Here is a 23,144-nt window from a genome sequence, read left to right as displayed (position 1 = left end):
TAGCATGCTGAAAAAATGACCGAAAAGGCAAGGCTATAGTATGGAAAAATGTCAAAATATGACATGTCCCAAAAACTGCTTAAAACACCCCAAAACAGCAGAAAATAGCATGCCTGGGCTTGCCATAGCAAAGAAAGTTGCAAAAACGGACATAAACACCATGAAATAGCAGGCTGAAAAAATGCCCGAAAAGGCAAGGCTATAGTATGGAAAAATGTCAAAATATGACATGTCCCAAAAACAGCTTAAAACACCCCAAAACAGCAGAAAATAAGCGTGCAGAGACTTGCCATAGCAAAGAAAGTTGCAAAATGGACAAAACACCATGAAATAGCATGCTGAAAAAATGACCAAAAGGCAAGGCTATAGTATGGAAAAATGTCAAAATATGACATGTCCCAAAAACTGCTTAAAACACCCCAAAACAGCAGAAAATAGCGTGCCTGGGCTTGCCATAGCAAAGAAAGTTGCAAAATGGACAAAAACACCATGAAATAGCATGCTGAAAAAATGACCGAAAAGGCAAGGCTATAGTATGGAAAAATGTCAAAATATGACATGTCCCAAAAACAGCTTAAAACACCCCAAAACAGCAGAAAATAGCGTGCCGAGATTTGCCATAACAAAGGCAGTTGCAAATACGGACAAAACACCATGAAATAGCATGTTGAAAAAATTACCGAAAAGGCAAGGCTATAGTATGGAAAAATGTCAAAATATGACATGTCCCAAAAACAGCTTAAAACACCCCCAAACAGCATAAAATAGCGTGCCGAGGCTTGCCATAGCAAAGAAAGTTGCAAAAACGGACGAAAACACCATGAAATAGCATGTTGAAAAAATGACCGAAAAGGCAAGGCTATAGTATGGAAAAATGTCAAAATATGACATGTCCCAAAAACAGCTTAAAACACCCCAAAACAGCATAAAATAGCGAGCGCGGACTTGCCATAGCAAAGGCAGTTGCAAAATGGACAAAACACCATGAAATAGCATGTTGAAAAAATGACCGAAAAAGGCAAGGCTATAGTATGGAAAAATGTCAAAATATGACATGTCCCAAAAACAGCTTAAACACCCCAAAACAGCAGAAAATAGCGTGCTGAGACTTCCCATAGCAAAAGAAAGTTGCAAAACGGAGAAAAACACCATGAAATAGCATGCTGAAAAATGACCGAAAAGGCAAGGCTATAGTATGGAAAAATGTCAAAATATGACATGTCCCAAAAACAGCTTAAAACACCCAAAACAGCATAAAATAGCGTGCCTGGGCTTGCCATAGCAAAAGAAAGTAGCAAAAACGGACAAAAACACCATGAAATAGCATGCTGAAAAAATGACCGAAAAGGCAAGGCTATAGTATGGAAAAATGTCAAAATATGACATGTCCCAAAAACAGCTTAAAACACCCCAAAACAGCAGAAAATAGCGTGCAGAGGCTTGCCATAGCAAAGAAAGTTGCAAAATGGACAAAAACACCATGAAATAGCATGCTGAAAAATGACCGAAAAGGCAAGGCTATAGTATGGAAAAATGTCAAAATATGACATGTTCAAAAAACAGCTTAAAACACCCCAAAACAACATAAAATAGCGTGCAGAGACTTCCCATAGCAAAGAAAGTTGCAAAATGGACGAAAACACCATGAAATAGCATGCTGAAAAAATGACCGAAAAGGCAAGGCTATAGTATGGAAAAATGTCAAAATATGACATGTCCCAAAAACAGCTTAAAACACCCCAAAACAGCAGAAAATAGCGTGCCGAGATTTGCCATAACAAAGGCAGTTGCAAATACGGACAAAACACCATGAAATAGCATGTTGAAAAAATGACCGAAAAGGCAAGGCTATAGTATGGAAAAATGTCAAAATATGACATGTCCCAAAAACAGCTTAAAACACCCCAAAACAGCAGAAAATAGCGTGCAGAGACTTGCCATAGCAAAGAAAGTAGCAAAAATGGACGAAAACACCATGAAATAGTATGCTGAATAAATGACTGAAAAGGCAAGGCTATAGTATGGAAAAATGTCAAAATATGACATGTCCCAAAAACAGCTTAAAACACCCCAAAACAACATAAAATAAGCGTGCAGAGACTTCCATAGCAAAGAAAGTTGCAAAATGGACGAAAACACCATGAAATAGCATGTTGAAAAAATGACCGAAAAGGCAAGGCTATAGTATGGAAAAATGTCAAAATATGACATGTCCCAAAAACAGCTTAAAACACCCCAAAACAGCAGAAAATAGCGTGCCGAGATTTGCCATAACAAAGGCAGTTGCAAATACGGACAAAACACCATGAAATAGCATGTTGAAAAAATGACCGAAAAGGCAAGGCTATAGTATGGAAAAATGTCAAAATATGACATGTCACAAAAACAGCTCAAAACACCCCAAAACAGCATAAAATAGCGTGCTGAGACTTCCCATAGCAAAGAAAGTTGCAAAAACGGAGAAAAACACCATGAAATAGCATGCTGAAAAAATGACCGAAAAGGCAAGGCTATAGTATGGAAAAATGTCAAAATATGACATGTCCCAAAAAACAGCTTAAAACACCCCAAAACAGCATAAAATAAGCGTGCCTGGGCTTGCCATAGCAAAGAAAGTAGCAAAAACGGACAAAAACACCATGAAATAGCATGCTGAAAAAATGACCGAAAAGGCAAGGCTATAGTATGGAAAAATGTCAAAATATGACATGTCCCAAAAACAGCTTAAAACACCCCAAAACAGCAGAAAATAGCGTGCCGAGATTTGCCATAACAAAGGCAGTTGCAAATACGGACAAAACACCATGAAATAGCATGCTGAAAAAATGACCAAAAAGGCAAGGCTATAGTATGGAAAAATGTCAAAATATGACATGTCCCAAAAACTGCTTAAAACACCCCAAAACAGCAGAAAATAGCGTGCCTGGGCTTGCCATAGCAAAGAAAGTTTCAAAAACGGACAAAAACACCATGAAATAGCATGCTGAAAAAATGACCGAAAAGGCAAGGCTATAGTATGGAAAAATGTCAAAATATGACATGTCCCAAAAACAGCTTAAAACACCCCAAAACAGCAGAAAATAGCGTGCCGAGATTTGCCATAACAAAGGCAGTTGCAAATACGGACAAAACACCATGAAATAGCATGTTGAAAAAATTACCGAAAAGGCAAGGCTATAGTATGGAAAAATGTCAAAATATGACATGTCCCAAAAACAGCTTAAAACACCCCCAAACAGCATAAAATAGCGTGCCGAGGCTTGCCATAGCAAAGAAAGTTGCAAAAACGGACGAAAACACCATGAAATAGCATGTTGAAAAAATGACCGAAAAGGCAAGGCTATAGTATGGAAAAATGTCAAAATATGACATGTCCCAAAAACAGCTTAAAACACCCCAAAACAGCAGAAAATAGCGTGCCGAGATTTGCCATAACAAAGGCAGTTGCAAATACGGACAAAACACCATGAAATAGCATGTTGAAAAAATGACCGAAAAGGCAAGGCTATAGTATGGAAAAATGTCAAAATATGACATGTCACAAAAACAGCTTAAAACACCCCAAAACAGCAGAAAATAGCGTGCTGAGACTTCCCATAGCAAAGAAAGTTGCAAAAACGGAGAAAAACACCATGAAATAGCATGCTGAAAAAATGACCGAAAAGGCAAGGCTATAGTATGGAAAAATGTCAAAATATGACATGTCCCAAAAACAGCTTAAAACACCCCAAAACAGCATAAAATAGCGTGCCTGGGCTTGCCATAGCAAAGAAAGTAGCAAAAACGGACAAAAACACCATGAAATAGCATGCTGAAAAAATGACCGAAAAGGCAAGGCTATAGTATGGAAAAATGTCAAAATATGACATGTCCCAAAAACAGCTTAAAACACCCCAAAACAGCAGAAAATAGCGTGCAGAGGCTTGCCATAGCAAAGAAAGTTGCAAAAACGGACAAAAACACCATGAAATAGCATGCTGAAAAAATGACCGAAAAGGCAAGGCTATAGTATGGAAAAATGTCAAAATATGACATGTCCCAAAAACAGCTTAAAACACCCCAAAACAACATAAAATAGCGTGCAGAGACTTCCCATAGCAAAGAAAGTTGCAAAAACGGACGAAAACACCATGAAATAGCATGTTGAAAAAATGACCGAAAAGGCAAGGCTATAGTATGGAAAAATGTCAAAATATGACATGTCCCAAAAACAGCTTAAAACACCCCAAAACAGCAGAAAATAGCGTGCCGAGATTTGCCATAACAAAGGCAGTTGCAAATACGGACAAAACACCATGAAATAGCATGTTGAAAAAATGACCGAAAAGGCAAGGCTATAGTATGGAAAAATGTCAAAATATGACATGTCACAAAAACAGCTTAAAACACCCCAAAACAGCAGAAAATAGCGTGCAGAGGCTTGCCATAGCAAAGAAAGTTGCAAAAACGGACAAAAACACCATGAAATAGCATGCTGAAAAAATGACCGAAAAGGCAAGGCTATAGTATGGAAAAATGTCAAAATATGACATGTCCCAAAAACAGCTTAAAACACCCCAAAACAACATAAAATAGCGTGCAGAGACTTCCCATAGCAAAGAAAGTTGCAAAAACGGACGAAAACACCATGAAATAGCATGTTGAAAAAATGACCGAAAAGGCAAGGCTATAGTATGGAAAAATGTCAAAATATGACATGTCCCAAAAACAGCTTAAAACACCCCAAAACAGCAGAAAATAGCGTGCCGAGATTTGCCATAACAAAGGCAGTTGCAAATACGGACAAAACACCATGAAATAGCATGTTGAAAAAATGACCGAAAAGGCAAGGCTATAGTATGGAAAAATGTCAAAATATGACATGTCACAAAAACAGCTCAAAACACCCCAAAACAGCAGAAAATAGCGTGCTGAGACTTCCCATAGCAAAGAAAGTTGCAAAAACGGAGAAAAACACCATGAAATAGCATGCTGAAAAAATGACCGAAAAGGCAAGGCTATAGTATGGAAAAATGTCAAAATATGACATGTCCCAAAAACAGCTTAAAACACCCCAAAACAGCATAAAATAGCGTGCCTGGGCTTGCCATAGCAAAGAAAGTAGCAAATGGACAAAAACACCATGAAATAGCATGCTGAAAAAATGACCGAAAAGGCAAGGCTATAGTATGGAAAAATGTCAAAATATGACATGTCCCAAAAACAGCTTAAAACACCCCAAAACAGCAGAAAATAGCGTGCAGAGGCTTGCCATAGCAAAGAAAGTTGCAAAAACGGACAAAAACACCATGAAATAGCATGCTGAAAAAATGACCGAAAAGGCAAGGCTATAGTATGGAAAAATGTCAAAATATGACATGTCCCAAAAACAGCTTAAAACACCCCAAAACAACATAAAATAGCGTGCAGAGACTTCCCATAGCAAAGAAAGTTGCAAAAAAGGACAAAAACACCATGAAATAGCATGCTGAAAAAATGACCGAAAAGGCAAGGCTATAGTATGGAAAAATGTCAAAATATGACATGTCCCAAAAACTGCTTAAAACACCCCAAAACAGCAGAAAATAGCGTGCCTGGGCTTGCCATAGCAAAGAAAGTTTCAAAAACGGACAAAAACACCATGAAATAGCATGCTGAAAAAATGACCGAAAAGGCAAGGCTATAGTATGGAAAAATGTCAAAATATGACATGTCCCAAAAACAGCTTAAAACACCCCAAAACAGCAGAAAATAGCGTGCCGAGGCTTGCCATAGCAAAGAAAGTTGCAAAAACGGACAAAAACACCATGAAATAGCATGTTGAAAAAATGACCGAAAAGGCAAGCCTATAGTATGGAAAAATGTCAAAATATGACATGTCCCAAAAACAGCTTAAAACACCCCAAAACAGCATAAAATAGCGTGCCGAGGCTTGCCATAGCAAAGAAAGTTGCAAAAACGGACGAAAACACCATGAAATAGCATGTTGAAAAAATGACCGAAAAGGCAAGGCCATAGTATGGAAAAATGTCAGAATATGACATGTCCCAAAAACAGCTTAAAACACCCCAAAACACCAGAAAATAGCGTGCCCGGGCTTGCCATAGCAAAGAAAGTTGCAAAAACGGACAAAAACACCATGAAATAGCATGTTGAAAAAATGACCGAAAAGGCAAGGCTATAGTATGGAAAAATGTCAAAATATGACATGTCCCAAAAACAGCTTAAAACACCCCAAAACAACATAAAATAGCGTGCCGAGGCTTGCCATAGCAAAGAAAGTTTCAAAAACGGACAAAAACACCATGAAATAGCATGCTTAAAAAATGACCAAAAAGGCAAGGCTATAGTATGGAAAAATGTCAAAATATGACATGTCCCAAAAACAGCTTAAAACACCCCAAAACAACATAAAATAGCGTGCTGAGACTTCCCATAGCAAAGAAAGTTGCAAAAACGGACGAAAACACCATGAAATAGCATGCTGAAAAAATGACCGAAAAGGCAAGGCTATAGTATGGAAAAATGTCAAAATATGACATGTCCCAAAAACTGCTTAAAACACCCCAAAACAGCAGAAAATAGCGTGCCTGGGCTTGCCATAGCAAAGAAAGTTGCAAAAACGGACAAAAACACCATGAAATAGCATGCTGAAAAAATGACCGAAAAGGCAAGGCTATAGTATGGAAAAATGTCAAAATATGACATGTCCCAAAAACAGCTTAAAACACCCCAAAACAGCAGAAAATAGCGTGCCGAGGCTTGCCATAGCAAAGAAAGTTGCAAAAACGGACAAAAACACCATGAAATAGCATGTTGAAAAAATGACCGAAAAGGCAAGGCTATAGTATGGAAAAATGTCAAAATATGACATGTCCCAAAAACAGCTTAAAACACCCCAAAACAGCAGAAAATAGCGTGCCGAGGCTTGCCATAGCAAAGAAAGTTGCAAAAACAGACAAAAACACCATGAAATAGCATGTTGAAAAAATGACCGAAAAGGCAAGGCCATAGTATGGAAAAATGTCAGAATATGACATGTCCCAAAAACAGCTTAAAACACCCCAAAACACCAGAAAATAAGCGTGCAGACTTGCCAAAGCAAAGAAACTTGCAAAAACGGACGAAAACACCATGAAATAGCATGCTGAAAAAATGACCGAAAAGGCAAGGCTATAGTATGGAAAAATGTCAAAATATGACATGTCCCAAAAACAGCTTAAAACACCCCAAAACACCAGAAAATAGCGTGCCGAAGCTTGCCATAGCAAAGAAAGTTGCAAAAACGGACAAAAACACCATGAAATAGCACGCTGAAAAAATGACCGAAATGGCAAGGCTATAGTATGGAAAAATGTCAAAATATGACATGTCCCAAAAACAGCTGAAAACACCCCAAAACCGCATAAAATAGCGTGCCTGGGCTTGCCATAGCAAAGAAAGTAGCAAAAATGGACAAAAACACCATGAAATAGCATGCTGAAAAAATGACCGAAAAGGCAAGGCTATAGTATGGAAAAATGTCAAAATATGACATGTCACAACAACAGCTCAAAACACCCCAAAACAGCATAAAATAGTGTACCGAGACTTGCCATAGCAAAGAAAGTTGCAAAAACGGACAAAAACACCATGAAATAGCATGCTGAAAAAATGACCGAAAAGGCAAGGCTATAGTATGGAAAAATGTCAAAATATGACATGTCCCAAAAACAGCTTAAAACACCCCAAAACAGCAGAAAATAGCGTGCCTGGGCTTGCCATAGCAAAGAAAGTAGCAAAAACGGATGAAAACACCATGAAATAGCATGTTGAAAAAATGACCGAAAAGGCAAGGCTATAGTATGGAAAAATGTCAAAATATGACATGTCCCAAAAACAGCTTAAAACACCCCAAAACAGCAGAAAATAGCGTGCCTGGGCTTGCCATAGAAAAGAAAGTAGCAGAAACGGACAAAAACACCATGAAATAGCATGCTGAAAAAATGACCGAAAAGGCAAGGCTATAGTATGGAAAAATGTCAAAACATGACATGTCCCAAAAACAGCTTAAAACACCCCAAAACAGCAGAAAATAGCGTGCCGAGGCTTGCCATAGCAAAGAAAGTAGCAAAAACGGACAAAAACACCATGAAATAGCATGCTTAAAAAATGACCAAAAAGGCAAGGCTATAGTATGGAAAAATGTCAAAATATGACATGTTCCAAAAACAGTTCAGAACACCCCAAAACAGCAGAAAATAGCGTGCCGAGACTTGCCATAGCAAAGAAAGTTTCAAAAACGGACAAAAACACCATGAAATAGCATGCTGAAAAAATGACCAAAAAGGCAAGGCTATAGTATGGAAAAATGTCAAAATATGACATGTCACAACAACAGCTCAAAACACCCCAAAACAGCAGAAAATAGCATGCTGAGACTTCCCATAGCAAAGAAAGTTGCAAAAACGGAGAAAAACACCATGAAATAGCATGCTGAAAAAATGACCGAAAAGGCAAGGCTATAGTATGGAAAAATGTCAAAATATGACATGTCCCAAAAACAGCTTAAAACACCCCAAAACAGCATAAAATAGCGTGCCTGGGCTTGCCATAGCAAAGAAAGTAGCAAAAACGGACAAAAACACCATGAAATAGCATGTTGAAAAAATGACCGAAAAGGCAAGGCTATAGTATGGAAAAATGTCAAAATATGACATGTCCCAAAAACAGCTTAAAACACCCCAAAACACCAGAAAATAGCGTGCCGAGGCTTGCCATAGCAAAGAAAGTTGCAAAAACGGACAAAAACACCATGAAACAGCATGCTTAAAAAATGACCAAAAAGGCAAGGCTATAGTATGGAAAAATGTCAAAATATGACATGTCCCAAAAACAGCTGAAAACACCCCAAAACAGCATAAAATAGCGTGCCTGGGCTTGCCATAGCAAAGAAAGTAGCAAAAACGGACAAAAACACCATGAAATAGCATGCTGAAAAAATGACCGAAAAGGCAAGGCTATAGTATGGAAAAATGTCAAAATATGACATGTCACAACAACAGCTTAAAACACCCCAAAACAGCATAAAATAGTGTACCGAGACTTGCCATAGCAAAGAAAGTTGCAAAAACCGAGAAAAACACCATGAAATAGCATGCTGAAAAAATGACCGAAAAGGCAAGGCTATAGTATGGAAAAATGTCAAAATATGACATGTCCCAAAAACAGCTTAAAACACCCCAAAACAGCATAAAATAGCGTGCCTGGGCTTGCCATAGCAAAGAAAGTAGCAAAAACGGATGAAAACACCATGAAATAGCATGTTGAAAAAATGACCGAAAAGGCAAGGCTATAGTATGGAAAAATGTCAAAATATGACATGTCCCAAAAACAGCTTAAAACACCCCAAAACACCAGAAAATAGCGTGCCGAGGCTTGCCATAGCAAAGAAAGTTGCAAAAACGGACAAAAACACCATGAAACAGCATGCTTAAAAAATGACCAAAAAGGCAAGGCTATAGTATGGAAAAATGTCAAAATATGACATGTCCCAAAAACAGCTTAAAACACCCCAAAACAGCATAAAATAGCGTGCCTGGGCTTGCCATAGCAAAGAAAGTTGCAAAAACGGACAAAAACACCATGAAACAGCATGCTGAAAAAATGACCGAAAAGGCAAGGCTATAGTATGGAAAAATGTCAAAATATGACATGTCCCAAAAACAGCTCAAAACACCCCAAAACAGCAGAAAATAGCGTGCCGAGGCTTGCCATAGCAAAGAAAGTTGCAAAAACCGACAAAAACACCATGAAATAGCATGCTTAAAAAATGACCGAAAAGGCAAGGCTATAGTATGGAAAAATGTCAAAATATGACATGTTCCAAAAACAGCTCAGAACACCCCAAAACACCAGAAAATAGCGTGCAGAGACTTGCCATAGCAAAGAAAGTTTCAAAAACGGACAAAAACACCATGAAATAGCATGCTGAAAAAATGACCAAAAAGGCAAGGCTATAGTATGGAAAAATGTCAAAATATGACATGTCACAAAAACAGCTCAAAACACCCCAAAACAGCATAAAATAGCGTGCCGAGACTTGCCATAGCAAAGAAAGTTGCAAAAACGGATGAAAACACCATGAAATAGCATGTTGAAAAAATGACCGAAAAGGCAAGGCTATAGTATGGAAAAATGTCAAAATATGACATGTCCCAAAAACAGCTTAAAACACCCCAAAACACCAGAAAATAGCGTGCCGAAGCTTGCCATAGCAAAGAAAGTTGCAAAAACGGACAAAAACACCATGAAATAGCACGCTGAAAAAATGACCGAAATGGCAAGGCTATAGTATGGAAAAATGTCAAAATATGACATGTCCCAAAAACAGCTGAAAACACCCCAAAACCGCATAAAATAGCGTGCCTGGGCTTGCCATAGCAAAGAAAGTAGCAAAAATGGACAAAAACACCATGAAATAGCATGCTGAAAAAATGACCGAAAAGGCAAGGCTATAGTATGGAAAAATGTCAAAATATGACATGTCACAACAACAGCTCAAAACACCCCAAAACAGCATAAAATAGTGTACCGAGACTTGCCATAGCAAAGAAAGTTGCAAAAACGGACAAAAACACCATGAAATAGCATGCTGAAAAAATGACCGAAAAGGCAAGGCTATAGTATGGAAAAATGTCAAAATATGACATGTCCCAAAAACAGCTTAAAACACCCCAAAACAGCAGAAAATAGCGTGCCTGGGCTTGCCATAGCAAAGAAAGTAGCAAAAACGGATGAAAACACCATGAAATAGCATGTTGAAAAAATGACCGAAAAGGCAAGGCTATAGTATGGAAAAATGTCAAAATATGACATGTCCCAAAAACAGCTTAAAACACCCCAAAACAGCAGAAAATAGCGTGCCTGGGCTTGCCATAGAAAAGAAAGTAGCAAAAACGGACAAAAACACCATGAAATAGCATGCTGAAAAAATGACCGAAAAGGCAAGGCTATAGTATGGAAAAATGTCAAAATATGACATGTCCCAAAAACAGCTTAAAACACCCCAAAACAGCAGAAAATAGCGTGCCGAGGCTTGCCATAGCAAAGAAAGTAGCAAAAACGGACAAAAACACCATGAAATAGGATCTTGAAAAAATGACCGAAAAGGCAAGGCTATAGTATGGAAAAATGTCAAAACATGACATGTCCCAAAAACAGCTTAAAACACCCCAAAACAGCATAAAATAGCGTGCCGAGGCTTGCCATAGCAAAGAAAGTTGCAAAAACAGACAAAAACACCATGAAATAGCATACTGAAAAAATGACCGAAAAGGCAAGGCTATAGTATGGAAAAATGTCAAAATATGACATGTCCCAAAAACAGCTCAAAACACCCCAAAACAGCAGAAAATAGCGTGCCGAGACTTGCCATAGCAAAGAAAGTTGCAAAAATGGACAAAAACACCATGAAATAGCATGCTTAAAAAATGACCAAAAAGGCAAGGCTATAGTATGGAAAAATGTCAAAAAATGACATGTCCCAAAAACAGCTTAAAACACCCCAAAACAGCATAAAATAGCGTGCCTGGGCTTGCCATAGCAAAGAAAGTAGCAAAAACGGACAAAAACACCATGAAATAGCATGCTGAAAAAATGACCGAAAAGGCAAGGCTATAGTATGGAAAAATGTCAAAATATGACATGTCCCAAAAACAGCTTAAAACACCCCAAAACAGCATAAAATAGCGTGCCGAGGCTTGCCATAGCAAAGAAAGTTGCAAAAACGGATGAAAACACCATGAAATAGCATGTTGAAAAAATGACCGAAAAGGCAAGGCTATAGTATGGAAAAATGTCAAAACATGACATGTCCCAAAAACAGCTTAAAACACCCCAAAACAGCATAAAATAGCGTGCCTGGGCTTGCCATAGCAAAGAAAGTTGCAAAAACGGATGAAAACACCATGAAATAGCATGCTGAAAAAATGACCGAAAAGGCAAGGCTATAGTATGGAAAAATGTCAAAATATGACATGTCCCAAAAACAGCTTAAAACACCCCAAAACAGCAGAAAATAGCGTGCCGAGGCTTGCCATAGCAAAGAAAGTTGCAAAAACGGACAAAAACACCATGAAATAGCACGCTGAAAAAATGACCGAAAAGGCAAGGCTATAGTATGGAAAAATGTCAAAATATGACATGTCCCAAAAACAGCCGAGAACAGTTGAAAACATAGTAAAATAGCTTGGGGAGACACGCCATGGCATAGAAAGTTGTAAAAACGGCCAAAAACACAGACATATAGCATGTCAAAAAAAATGACCCAAAATGTAAAGATATAGTATGGCAAATACTGTGCCAAGATTCGCCATATTATAAAAAGTTACAAAAATGGCCAAAACCACCAAAATATAGAATGTCAAAAAAATGACCCAAAATGCAAGGCTACAGTACTTCAAATATGTCAAAATATGACACGTCAAAAAGAGCTAAACACAGCTGAAAACCACCTAAAATAGCGTGGGGAGACACGCCATGAAATAGAAGGTTGCAAAAACGGCCAAAAATATCAAAACATAGCACGTTGAAAAAATGACTGAAAATGCAAGGCTACAGTATGGTGTTACAGACGCCAGTGTTGTTTTGGTTGTTGAGTGTATGGGGGTTGTGGAGGACTCGCTTCTCAGATCGTGTGAATGATGACGTCATCGGAGGTTTGCCATGCCATCGAGGATTCCTTCCTACACTACCCTGGGGTGTTCCTCTGCCTGTGGCTCGCTCTTTTTACTCCTGCTACACATCTTCCTTCCAACCAATTGGGTGGTGCCAGTGGTCCTGCCTTCTTCCCTTTTGATGAGCACTTCCTCCAGTCATGTGTTTCTGGTTGTCTATTAAAGACTGCCATTCCTTTGCCAGTGGCGGCTGTTCTTACCCATGGGCAATTCGCTTTGATATTGTGCTGGTGTGAGTGTGTAAACTTGTGATCGTTAATTTTGTACTATTTGTTAACTCGTGTATGAGGGAGCTGGGCTCTAGATTATTATTTTTTTTTTGTTGTATTTCATGTATACTGTGTGTCGTTGTCACACCACACGCAGTCAGCCAACTGTCTTGCACACTAGGCTTTAGGGGTGGTTGTGCTGTTTGTGTTTCTTGCAATTTGGAGAGGCTTAAAGGGTTCTTTTTTGTTTTGGTTACTGTTTCGACGCCACCTGCCGCCCTCTTCCTCTGTTTGTTTGTGTGCATATTGCCCATTTGATGCTGGGCCAGTTCATTCATATATGCTTGTGCTGAACAATAAACAGCATTCCCACCTGTTCAACACCACAGCGCTGTGTTGCTTCTCTTTGTCTTAAAATCTGTGGATTGTGACATATGGCAAAAATGTCAAAATACGACACATCCCAAACACAACTGAAAACAATTAAAAATTACCTAAAATAGCGTGGGGAGACACGCCATGTCATAGAAAGTTGCAAAAACGACCAAAAACACAAAAATAAAGCATGTCTAAAAAAAATAACCCAAAATGCAAGGTTATAGTATGGCAAAAATGTCAAAATATGACATGTTGCAAAAAAAGCTGAAAACATTTGAAAACCGCCCAAAATAGCATGCCAAGACTCGCCATAGCAAACAAAGTTGCAAAAATGGCACAAAACACCAAAATATTGCATGTCTAAAAAATGACCAGTAATGCAAGGCTATAGTATGACAAACATGTCAAAATATGACACGTCTCAAAAACAGCTGAAAACAGTTGAAAACGACCTGAAATAGCATGCCAAGACTAGCCATAGCATAGAAAGCTGCAAAGACGAACAAAAACAACAAATATAGCATGTCGAAAAAATTAACCAAAATGCAAGGCTATAGTATGGCAAAAAATGTCAAAACATGACATCCCCCAAAAACAGCTGAAAACATTTGAAAACGACCTAAAATAGCGTGGGGAGAAACGCCATGGCATAGAAAATTGCAAAAATGACCAAAAACACCAAAATATAGCATGTTGAAAAAAATGATCCAAAATGCAAGGCTACTGTATGGCAAAATTGTCAAAATATGACACATCCAAAAAACAGCGGAAAACAGTTGAAAACTGCCCAAAAAAGCATGCCAAGACTCGCCATAGCAAACAAAGTTGCAAAAATGTTGAAAAACGCCAAAATAATACGTCTAGAAAATGACCCAAAATGCAAGGCTATAGTATGGCAAAAATGTCAAAATATGACACCGCCGAAAAACAGCTGAAAACATTTGAAAACCACCTGAAATGGCGTGCCAAGACTCGCCATAGCATAGAAAGCCGCAAACCCTGCCAAAAACATCAAAATAAAGCATGTTGAAAAAATGACCAGTAATGCAAGGCTATAGTATGACAAACACGTCAAAATATGACACGTCTCAAAAACAGCTGAAAACAGTTTAAAACGACCTGAAATAGCATGCCAAGACTAGCCATAGCATAGAAAGCTGCAAAGACGAACAAAAACACCAAAATGTAGCATGTCAAAGAAATTACCCAAAATGCAAGGCTATAGTATGACAAAAATATCAAAATATGACACGTTCCAAAAACAGCTGAAAACAGGGGAAAATGACCTTAAATAGCATGGGGAGAAACGCCATGGCATAGAAAGTTATAAGAACGACCAAAAACACCAAAATATAGCATGTCAAAAAAAATTACCCAAAATGCAAGGCTATAGTATGGCAAAAATGTCAAAATATGACACGTCCCAAAAACAGCCAAAAACACTTGTAAACCACCTAGAATAGTATGCAAAGACTCACCATGGCATAGAAAGTTGCAAAAACGACCAAAAGCACCAAAATATAGCATGTCGAAAAAAATGACCCAAAATTCAAGGCTAAAATGTCAAAATATGAGACGTCCCAAAAACAGCTGAAAACATTTGAAAACGACCTAAAATAGCATGCCAAGACTCGCCATAGCAAACAAAGTTGCAAAAATGGCACAAAACACCAAAATATAGCATGTCGAAAAAAATGAGCCAAAATTCAAGGCTATAGTATGGCAAACATGTCAAAATGTGACACGTCCCAAAAACAGCTGAAAACAGTTGAAAACGACCTAAAATAGCGTGGGGAGAAACACCATGGCATAGAAAGTTGCAAAAACGACTAAAAGCAACAAATATAGCATGTCGAAAAAAATGACCCAAAATGCAAGGCTATAGTAAGGCAAAAATGTCAAAATATGACACGTTCCAAAAACAGCTGAAAACAGGTGAAAACGGCCTTAAATAGCGTGGGGAGAAACGCCATGGCATAGAAAGTTGCAAAAACGACCAAAAACACCAAAATATAGCATGTTGAAAAAAATGACCCAAAATGCAAGGCTATAGTATGGCAAAACCGTCAAAATATGACACGTCCCAAAAACAGCTGAAAACTGTTGAAAACGACCTAAAATAGCGTGGGGAGAAACACCATGGCATAGAAAGTTGCAAAAACGACTAAAAGCAACAAATATAGCATGTCGAAAAAAATGACCCAAAATGCAAGGCTATAGTATGACAAAAATGTCAAAATATGACACGTTCCAAAACCAGCCAAAAACACTTGTAAACAACCAAGAATAGTGTGGGGAGAAACGCCATGACATAGAAAGTTGCAAAAACGACCAAAAACACCAAAATATAGCATGTCGAAAAAAGTTACCCAAAATGCAAGGCTATAGTATGGCAAAAATGTCAAAATATGACACGTCCCAAAAACAGCCAAAAACACTTGTAAACCACCTAGAATAGTATGCAAAGACTCGCCATGGCATAGAAAGTTGCAAAAACGACCAAAAGCACCAAAATATAGCATGTCGAAAAAAATGACCCAAAATGCAAGGCTATAGCATGGCAAAAATGTCAAAATATGACACATCCCAAAAACAGCTGAAAACATTTGAAAACGACCTAAAATAGCATGCCAAGACTCGCCATAGCAAACAAAGTTGCAAAAATGGCACAAAACACCAAAATATAGCATGTCGAAAAAAATGAGCCAAAATTCAAGGCTATAGTATGGCAAACATGTCAAAATATGACACGTCCCAAAAACAGCTGAAAACAGTTGAAAACGACCTAAAATAGCGTGGGGAGAAACACCATGGCATAGAAAGTTGCAAAAACGACTAAAAGCAACAAATATAGCATGTCGAAAAAAATGACCCAAAATGCAAGGCTATAGTAAGGCAAAAATGTCAAAATATGACACGTTCCAAAAACAGCTGAAAACAGGTGAAAACGGCCTTAAATAGCGTGGGGAGAAACGCCATGGCATAGAAAGTTGCAAAAACGACCAAAAACACCAAAATATAGCATGTTGAAAAAAATGACCCAAAATGCAAGGCTATAGTATGGCTAGAATGTCAAAATATGACACGTCCCAAAAAGCAGCTGAAAACAGTTGAAAACGACGTAAAATAGCGTGGGGAGAAACACCATGGCATAGAAAGTTGCAAAAACGACTAAAAGCAACAAATATAGCATGTCGAAAAAAATGACCCAAAATGCAAGGCTATAGTATGACAAAAATGTCAAAATATGACACGTTCCAAAACCAGCCAAAAACACTTGTAAACAACCAAGAATAGTGTGGGGAGAAACGCCATGACATAGAAAGTTGCAAAAACGACCAAAAACACCAAAATATAGCATGTCAAAAAAAATTACCCAAAATGCAAGGCTATAGTATGGCAAAAATGTCAAAATATGACACGTCCCAAAAACAGCCAAAAACACTTGTAAACCACCTAGAATAGTATGCAAAGACTCGCCATGGCATAGAAAGTTGCAAAAACGACCAAAAGCACCAAAATATAGCATGTTGAAAAAAATGACTCAAAATGCAAGGCTATAGCATGGCAAAACTGTCAAATTATGACACGTCCCTAAAACAGCTGAAAACATTTGAAAACCACCCAAAATAGCATGCCAAGACTCGCCATAGCAAACAAAGTCACCAAAACTGCCAAAAACACCAAAATATAGCATGTCGAAAAAAATGAACCAAAATGAATGCAAGGCTATAGTATGGCAAACATGTCAATATATGACACGACCCAAAAACAGCTGAAAACAGTTGAAAACGACCTAAAATAGCGTGGGGAGAAACACCATGGCATAGAAAGTTGCAAAAACGACTAAAAACACCAAAATATAGCATGTTGAAAAAAATGACCCAAAATGCAAGGCTATAGTATGGCAAAACCGTCAAAATATGACACGTCCCAAAAACAGCTGAAAACTGTTGAAAACGACCTAAAATAGCGTGGGGAGAAACACCATGGCATAGAAAGTTGCAAAAACGACTAAAAGCAACAAATATAGCATGTCGAAAAAAATGACCCAAAATGCAAGGCTCTAGTATGACAAAAATGTCAAAATATGACACGTTCCAAAAACAGCTGAAAACAGGTGAAAACGGCCTTAAATAGCGTGGGGAGAAACACCATGGCATAGAAAAGTGCAAAAACGACCAAAAACACCAAAATACAGTATGTTGAAAAAAAAAAGGCCCAAAATGCAAGGCTATAGTATGGCAAACATGTCAATATATGACACGTCCCAAAAAGCAGCTGAAAACAGTTGAAAACGACGTAAAATAGCGTGGGGAGAAACACCATGGCATAGAAAGTTGCAAAAACGAACAAAAACACCAAAATACAGTATGTTGAAAAAAAAAGGCCCAAAATGCAAGGCTATAGTATGGCAAACATGTCAATATATGACACGTCCCAAAAACAGCTGAAAACATTTGAAAACGACCTAAAATAGCGTGGGGAGAAACGCCATGGCATAGAAAGTTGCAAAAACGACCAAAAGCACCAAAATATAGCATGTCGAAAAAAATGACCCAAAATGCAAGGCTATAGTATGGCAAAATTGTCAAAATATGACACGTCCCAAAACCAGCCAAAAACACTTGTAAACAACCTAGAATAGTGTGGGGAGAAACGCCATGGCATAGAAAGTTGCAAAAACGAACAAAAACACCAAAATATAGCATGTCGAAAAAAATGATCCAAAATGCAAGGCTATAGTATGACAAAAATATCAAAATATGACACATTCCAAAAACAGTTGAAAACATTTGAAAACCGCCCAAAATAGCATGCCAAGACTCGCCTTAGCAAACAAAGTCGCCAAAACTGCCAAAAACACCAAAATATAGCATGTCGAAAAAAATGAACCAAAATGCAAGGCTATAGTATGGCAAAAAATGTCAAAACATGACATCCCCCAAAAACAGCTGAAAACATTTCAAAACCACCTGAAATAGCATGCCAAGACTCGCCATAGCATAGAAATTTGCAATCCCCTCCAAAAAACATAAAAATAAAGCACGTCGAAGAAATGACCCAAAATGCAAGGCTATAGTATGGCAAGAATGTCAAAATATGACACGACCCAAAACCAGCCAAAAACACTTGTAAACAACCTAGAATAGTGTGGGGAGAAACGCCATGGCATAGAAAGTTGCAAAAACGAACAAAAACACCAAAATATAGCATGTTGAAAAAAATGACTCAAAATGCAAGGCTATAGTATGGCAAAACTGTCAAATTATGACACGTCCCTAAAACAGCTGAAAACAGTTGAAAACGACCTAAAATAGCGTGGGGAGAAACGCCATGGCATAGAAAATTGCAAAAATGACCAAAAACACCAAAATATAGCATGTCGAAAAAAATGATCCAAAATGCAAGGCTATAGTATGACAAAAATGTCAAAATATGACACATTCCAAAAACAACTGAAAACAATTGAAAACCATCCAAAATAGCATGCCAAGACTCGTCATATCAAACAAAGTTGCAAAACTGGCACAAAACACCAAAATATAGCATGTCGAAAAAATGAGCCAAAATTCAAGGCTATAGTATAGAAAAAAATGTCAAAATATGACACGTCCGAAAAACAGCTGAAAACAGGTGAAAACGACCTTAAATAGCGTGGGGAGAAACGTCATGGCATAGAAAGTTGCAAAAACGACCAAAAACACCAAAATATAGTATGTCGAAAAAAATGACCCAAAATGCAAGGCTATAGTATGGCAAGAATGTCAAAATATGACACGTCCCAAAAAGCAGCTGAAAACAGTTGAAAACGACCTAAAATAGCGTGGGGAGAAACGCCATGGCATAGAAAGTTGCAAAAACGACCAAAAACACCAAAATATAGTATTTAGAAAAAAATGACCCAAAATGCAAGGCTATAGTATGACAAAAATGTCACAATATGACACGTCCCAAAAACAGCTGAAAACACTTGTAAACCACCTAGAATAGTATGCAAAGACTCGCCATAGTACAGAAAATTGCAACAACGGCAAAAAATACCAAATTATAGCAAGTCGAAAAAATGACCCAAAATTCAAGGCTATAGCATAGAAAAAATGTCAAAATATGACACGTTCCAAAAACAGCTGAAAACAGGTGAAAACGACCTTAAATAACGTGGGGAGAAACGCCATGGCAAACAAAGTTGCAAAAACGACCAAAAGCACCAAAATATAGCATGTCTAAAAAAAATAACCCAAAATGCAAGGCTATAGTATGGCAAAAATGTCAAAACATGACATCCCCCAAAAACAGCTGAAAACATTTCAAAACCACCTGAAATAGCATGCCAAGACTCGTCATAGCAAACAAACTTGCAAAACTGGCACAAAACACCAAAATATAGCATGTCGAAAAAAATGAACCAAAATGCAAGGCTATAGTATGGCAAGAATGTCAAAATATGACACATCCAAAAAACAGCTGAAAACATTTGAAAACCACCTAAAATAGCATGCCAAGATTCGCCATAGCAAACAAAGTCGCAAAAATGGCAAAAAACACCAAAATGTAGCATGTCTAAAAAATGACCAAAAATGCAAGGCTATAGTATGGCAAAAATGTCAAAATATGACACGTGCCAAAAAGAGCTGAAAACATTTGAAAACCACCTGAAAAGGCGTGCCAAGACTTGCCATAGTATAGAAAGTCGCAAAACCTGCCAAAAAATACCAAAATGTAGCACGTAGAAAAAATGACGCAAAATGCAAGGCTATAGTATGGCAAAATGTCAATTTTTCACTCTCTGCTAATCTAACTCTAACACTCAAAACCCACAAAATTCCACTTACAGGTTAACACAGGCCTGCTAGAGCCTAGAGAACAGGCTATCGATATCCTTTTTAAACACAAAGAGAGATTTTGTTTTTGCAGTCTTGTGTTGTCTTGTGTTGTTTCTTTTAATTTCTAAGACGGAGTATCGGTGGAGGAAAAGCAGAATGATGTAAGCCACAAAAAGTGGAAGAGATCCAAAAAGGGGAGTGATTCGGGCAAGGACAGGGCCGAAGCGAAAGTACGTGAGATTTTTAATTATTAATTTAATTTGAGGGTTTTTATACATAATGTCGCTGATGATGGAATTTCAGATTTTCTTTTTTTTGTCTTCCAAATGGACAGAGCAAATTTTACAGTTTAAAAATATTGTACTTCCTACAGTTTTGACTTGTTGAATTTACTGGCAACCACAGCTTGTTGAATTTACTGGCAACCACAGCGACATACTATACTATGATTTTTTTGTGAAGTTTTCGACAACATATTATAACGTGCATTTTTATCCAAGTTTGGACTCCATACTATACTTCAATATTTTCATGTTAATTTGGACGATATACTAAACTATGACCTTTTTATGCTATTTTGGATGCATTGTATACTATGAGTCTTTAGTGCTGTTCTACATAATAACATACTACATAATGACTTTTTCATGTCGTTTATCCTTTTTCAAGCTTTTTTGGAAGACATACTGTACTATGACTTTTTTATGCTATGCTGAACAATATAGTATACTGTGACTTTTCTATGCTATTTTGGAGAGTGTAACAATAGTAAGACTTTTCTATGCTAATTTAGACGACACATATAATGACTTTTTCATGCTACTTTGGATGACATACTATAATATAATTCTTTTTTGCTATTTTGGACGACATTTTGTATTATTTTTTTAATGCCATTTTGGAAGACATACTGTAGTATGTCTTTTTAATGTCAAGATGATTTTGCTGTACGAAACCTGTAAGAATGATAAGCATTTGTTTGCTGCAGAATTTATTTCTGCAATAATCCAAAATCAATTGGAAAAATCTCACAGGCTTTTTGTCAAGGGAACCAAGGTGATGCTAACTTCAGAAAATTATCTCTGCAGCCCTCTATGAAAGATGTTATCCAGTTGCATTATAGTAAACATGTGATCCAGCACTTTTGGAACTTAACAGAAATTCAAGGCCAAAGGTTGCGATAGCTTGGCCTCTGCCCCGTTGATTATGTCTCTACAACTCCCCTAACTTTGTGAAATTGCGCAATAATGAATTATTACTCTATCAAAATAGTCTGTGTATATGACATGACTTTTCGTAAATATTTAGTTACCTGTTTCAGTGGCTCCCCATCCGGAGATCACACACTCCTTTCCAGCTGGAAAGGCCTGGTCTGGTAGACATACTGTCTTCACAAAGCGGGTTTCATTGGCGCAGTAAGGGCTGTTTGTAACCTGGAGTTTAAGCAGAGCTAAACAAGAAAATAACACATACAGAAATTGACATTAATCCTTTGATGTATAAACCTATCAATTCACTTTTCATAAATATTTCTTTAAGCATAAAACTATATTCTCAGTGCATAATCAAAAAAATTATGATATGAAATTAACCAAAATAAGATTGAACTTTAACAAGTGACTCAAAGGTTTCAATTAAAGTATCAAGTAATAGTAATAAGTTTGACTACTTTGTATTGTGTATACTATACTTGAGTTTATCATCTAATGTGTAATAGATGCTGAATGAAGAGGCTTCACACTGACACAATTAATTAGATAAATGCAAAAATGGTGAATGGTTTATCCCGGGTGAAAATTGCATTATATTTGATAAATGTGACAAACCAATGTCATTGTGAAGAGCTGTTGGAGTGTCCCTGTAGTCCTCATGAACAATCGTTTGTATCACTGGGATGGTCTGGTCACTTTCCTCCTGTTTGAGTATGTCCACTCCTCCCATCACCACTTGGTAGTCATTGTTAGGTTCACTGAAAAAAAACATTTTTTTTTAAAGTTTGCTTCTAGTACAAACTGGAAGGGATCTTAAAAACTAAATTCAAAACCTACATGCAGTGTGCAGCAGTGAGGACCCAACAGGATGTGATGAGGATCCCACCACAATAGTGTCTAAAGTCAAAGGGAGCACCTGTGGGTCTGATCTGCACAGACACCTGCCAGGGGTGGGCACCAGGGGAAGACTTGCGGCCGCCGAAAATCCTGCTATTGCGAAATGGCTGAGATATCCCACACTGAGAGAATGGGACAGAGCCTGAATCTGGTATGACTGGCGTGGGTGGAGTAGCTGGGACTGATGAACATCAGAAAAAAGTGAGCACAGTTCGAGCATACAGACATTTAAACAGTATACCGTGTGTGTGTGTGTGTGTGTGTGTGTGTGTGTGTGTGTACATGCATGCGTGCGTGCATGTGTCGTGTGAGTACATGTGTCTGTGTTTGACCACCTTCGTCACACTTCTTGACTTTGCAGTAGGCCCAACTCAGTTGGCCTTGACTTTTAGTATAACACCAAGGCTTGTCATCTCCATCTGGGTTTCTAAAACAAAGAAATGATAAAACTACTAGATTACAGAAAGACATTTTTGGAGTTATGAGGTTAATTTAAATTGTTTATATGCTATTAGAGGCAGCCACACTTGAAAAGTACCTGAGAGAAAAAGTACTGAAGTTTTGCTGACACAAAGGAACAATCAGTGTTATATTACAAGTAATTTGTTATCAATATTCATTTAAATTATTGATTCAGTTGATTAATTGATAATTCAGATTGTAGTGCCTATGTTACACTATACTATTTAGCAAAGAAATTGTAGTTAAAAATGAGATAAAACAGAATTTTAACTTGCAAGCATGGCAAAACTAATTTGATCCAAGACAGCAGTGTTTGAGACCATCAGGATAAAGTTTTTTTCATGAATTCAATGTAAGAATAGTTGATGTACAAATGATTTTTAAGAGTGGATTCCCATTGGGAAAGGGTGAATCTTTTCACTAGGAGGGACCATTAGAAAATTTCTAATTCTACAGCTATAGTTT

The 23,144-nt window shown here is 37.7% G+C and overlaps 1 protein-coding gene across 4 annotated transcripts in view; it reads right to left on the bottom strand.

The window, feature by feature from the left end:
* The window catches only part of LOC121958685 (factor VII-activating protease-like), a 40,434-nt gene that overhangs the window by 13,570 nt on the left and 3,720 nt on the right, over window positions 1-23,144 (bottom strand). For all 4 annotated transcript variants that reach the window (XM_088070324.1, XM_042507778.2, XM_088070325.1 and 1 more), the window contains exons 8-11: window positions 22,553-22,644; window positions 22,158-22,398; window positions 21,936-22,078; window positions 21,422-21,559 (exon numbers count right to left, since the gene is read on the bottom strand). In XM_088070324.1, the coding sequence (XP_087926450.1) occupies window positions 21,422-21,559; window positions 21,936-22,078; window positions 22,158-22,398; window positions 22,553-22,644 (614 nt within the window). The remainder of the gene's footprint in view (window positions 1-21,421; window positions 21,560-21,935; window positions 22,079-22,157; window positions 22,399-22,552; window positions 22,645-23,144) is intronic.

Source organism: Plectropomus leopardus, chromosome 19 (genome assembly GCF_026936395.1).
Source record: "Plectropomus leopardus strain MGB_pleo_1.0 chromosome 19, ASM2693639v1, whole genome shotgun sequence".
NCBI classification, from domain to species: Eukaryota; Metazoa; Chordata; class Actinopteri; order Perciformes; family Serranidae; genus Plectropomus; species Plectropomus leopardus.
The sequence above is the reverse complement of the archived record's forward strand: the minus strand, read 5'-3'. Positions and strand labels throughout refer to the sequence as shown.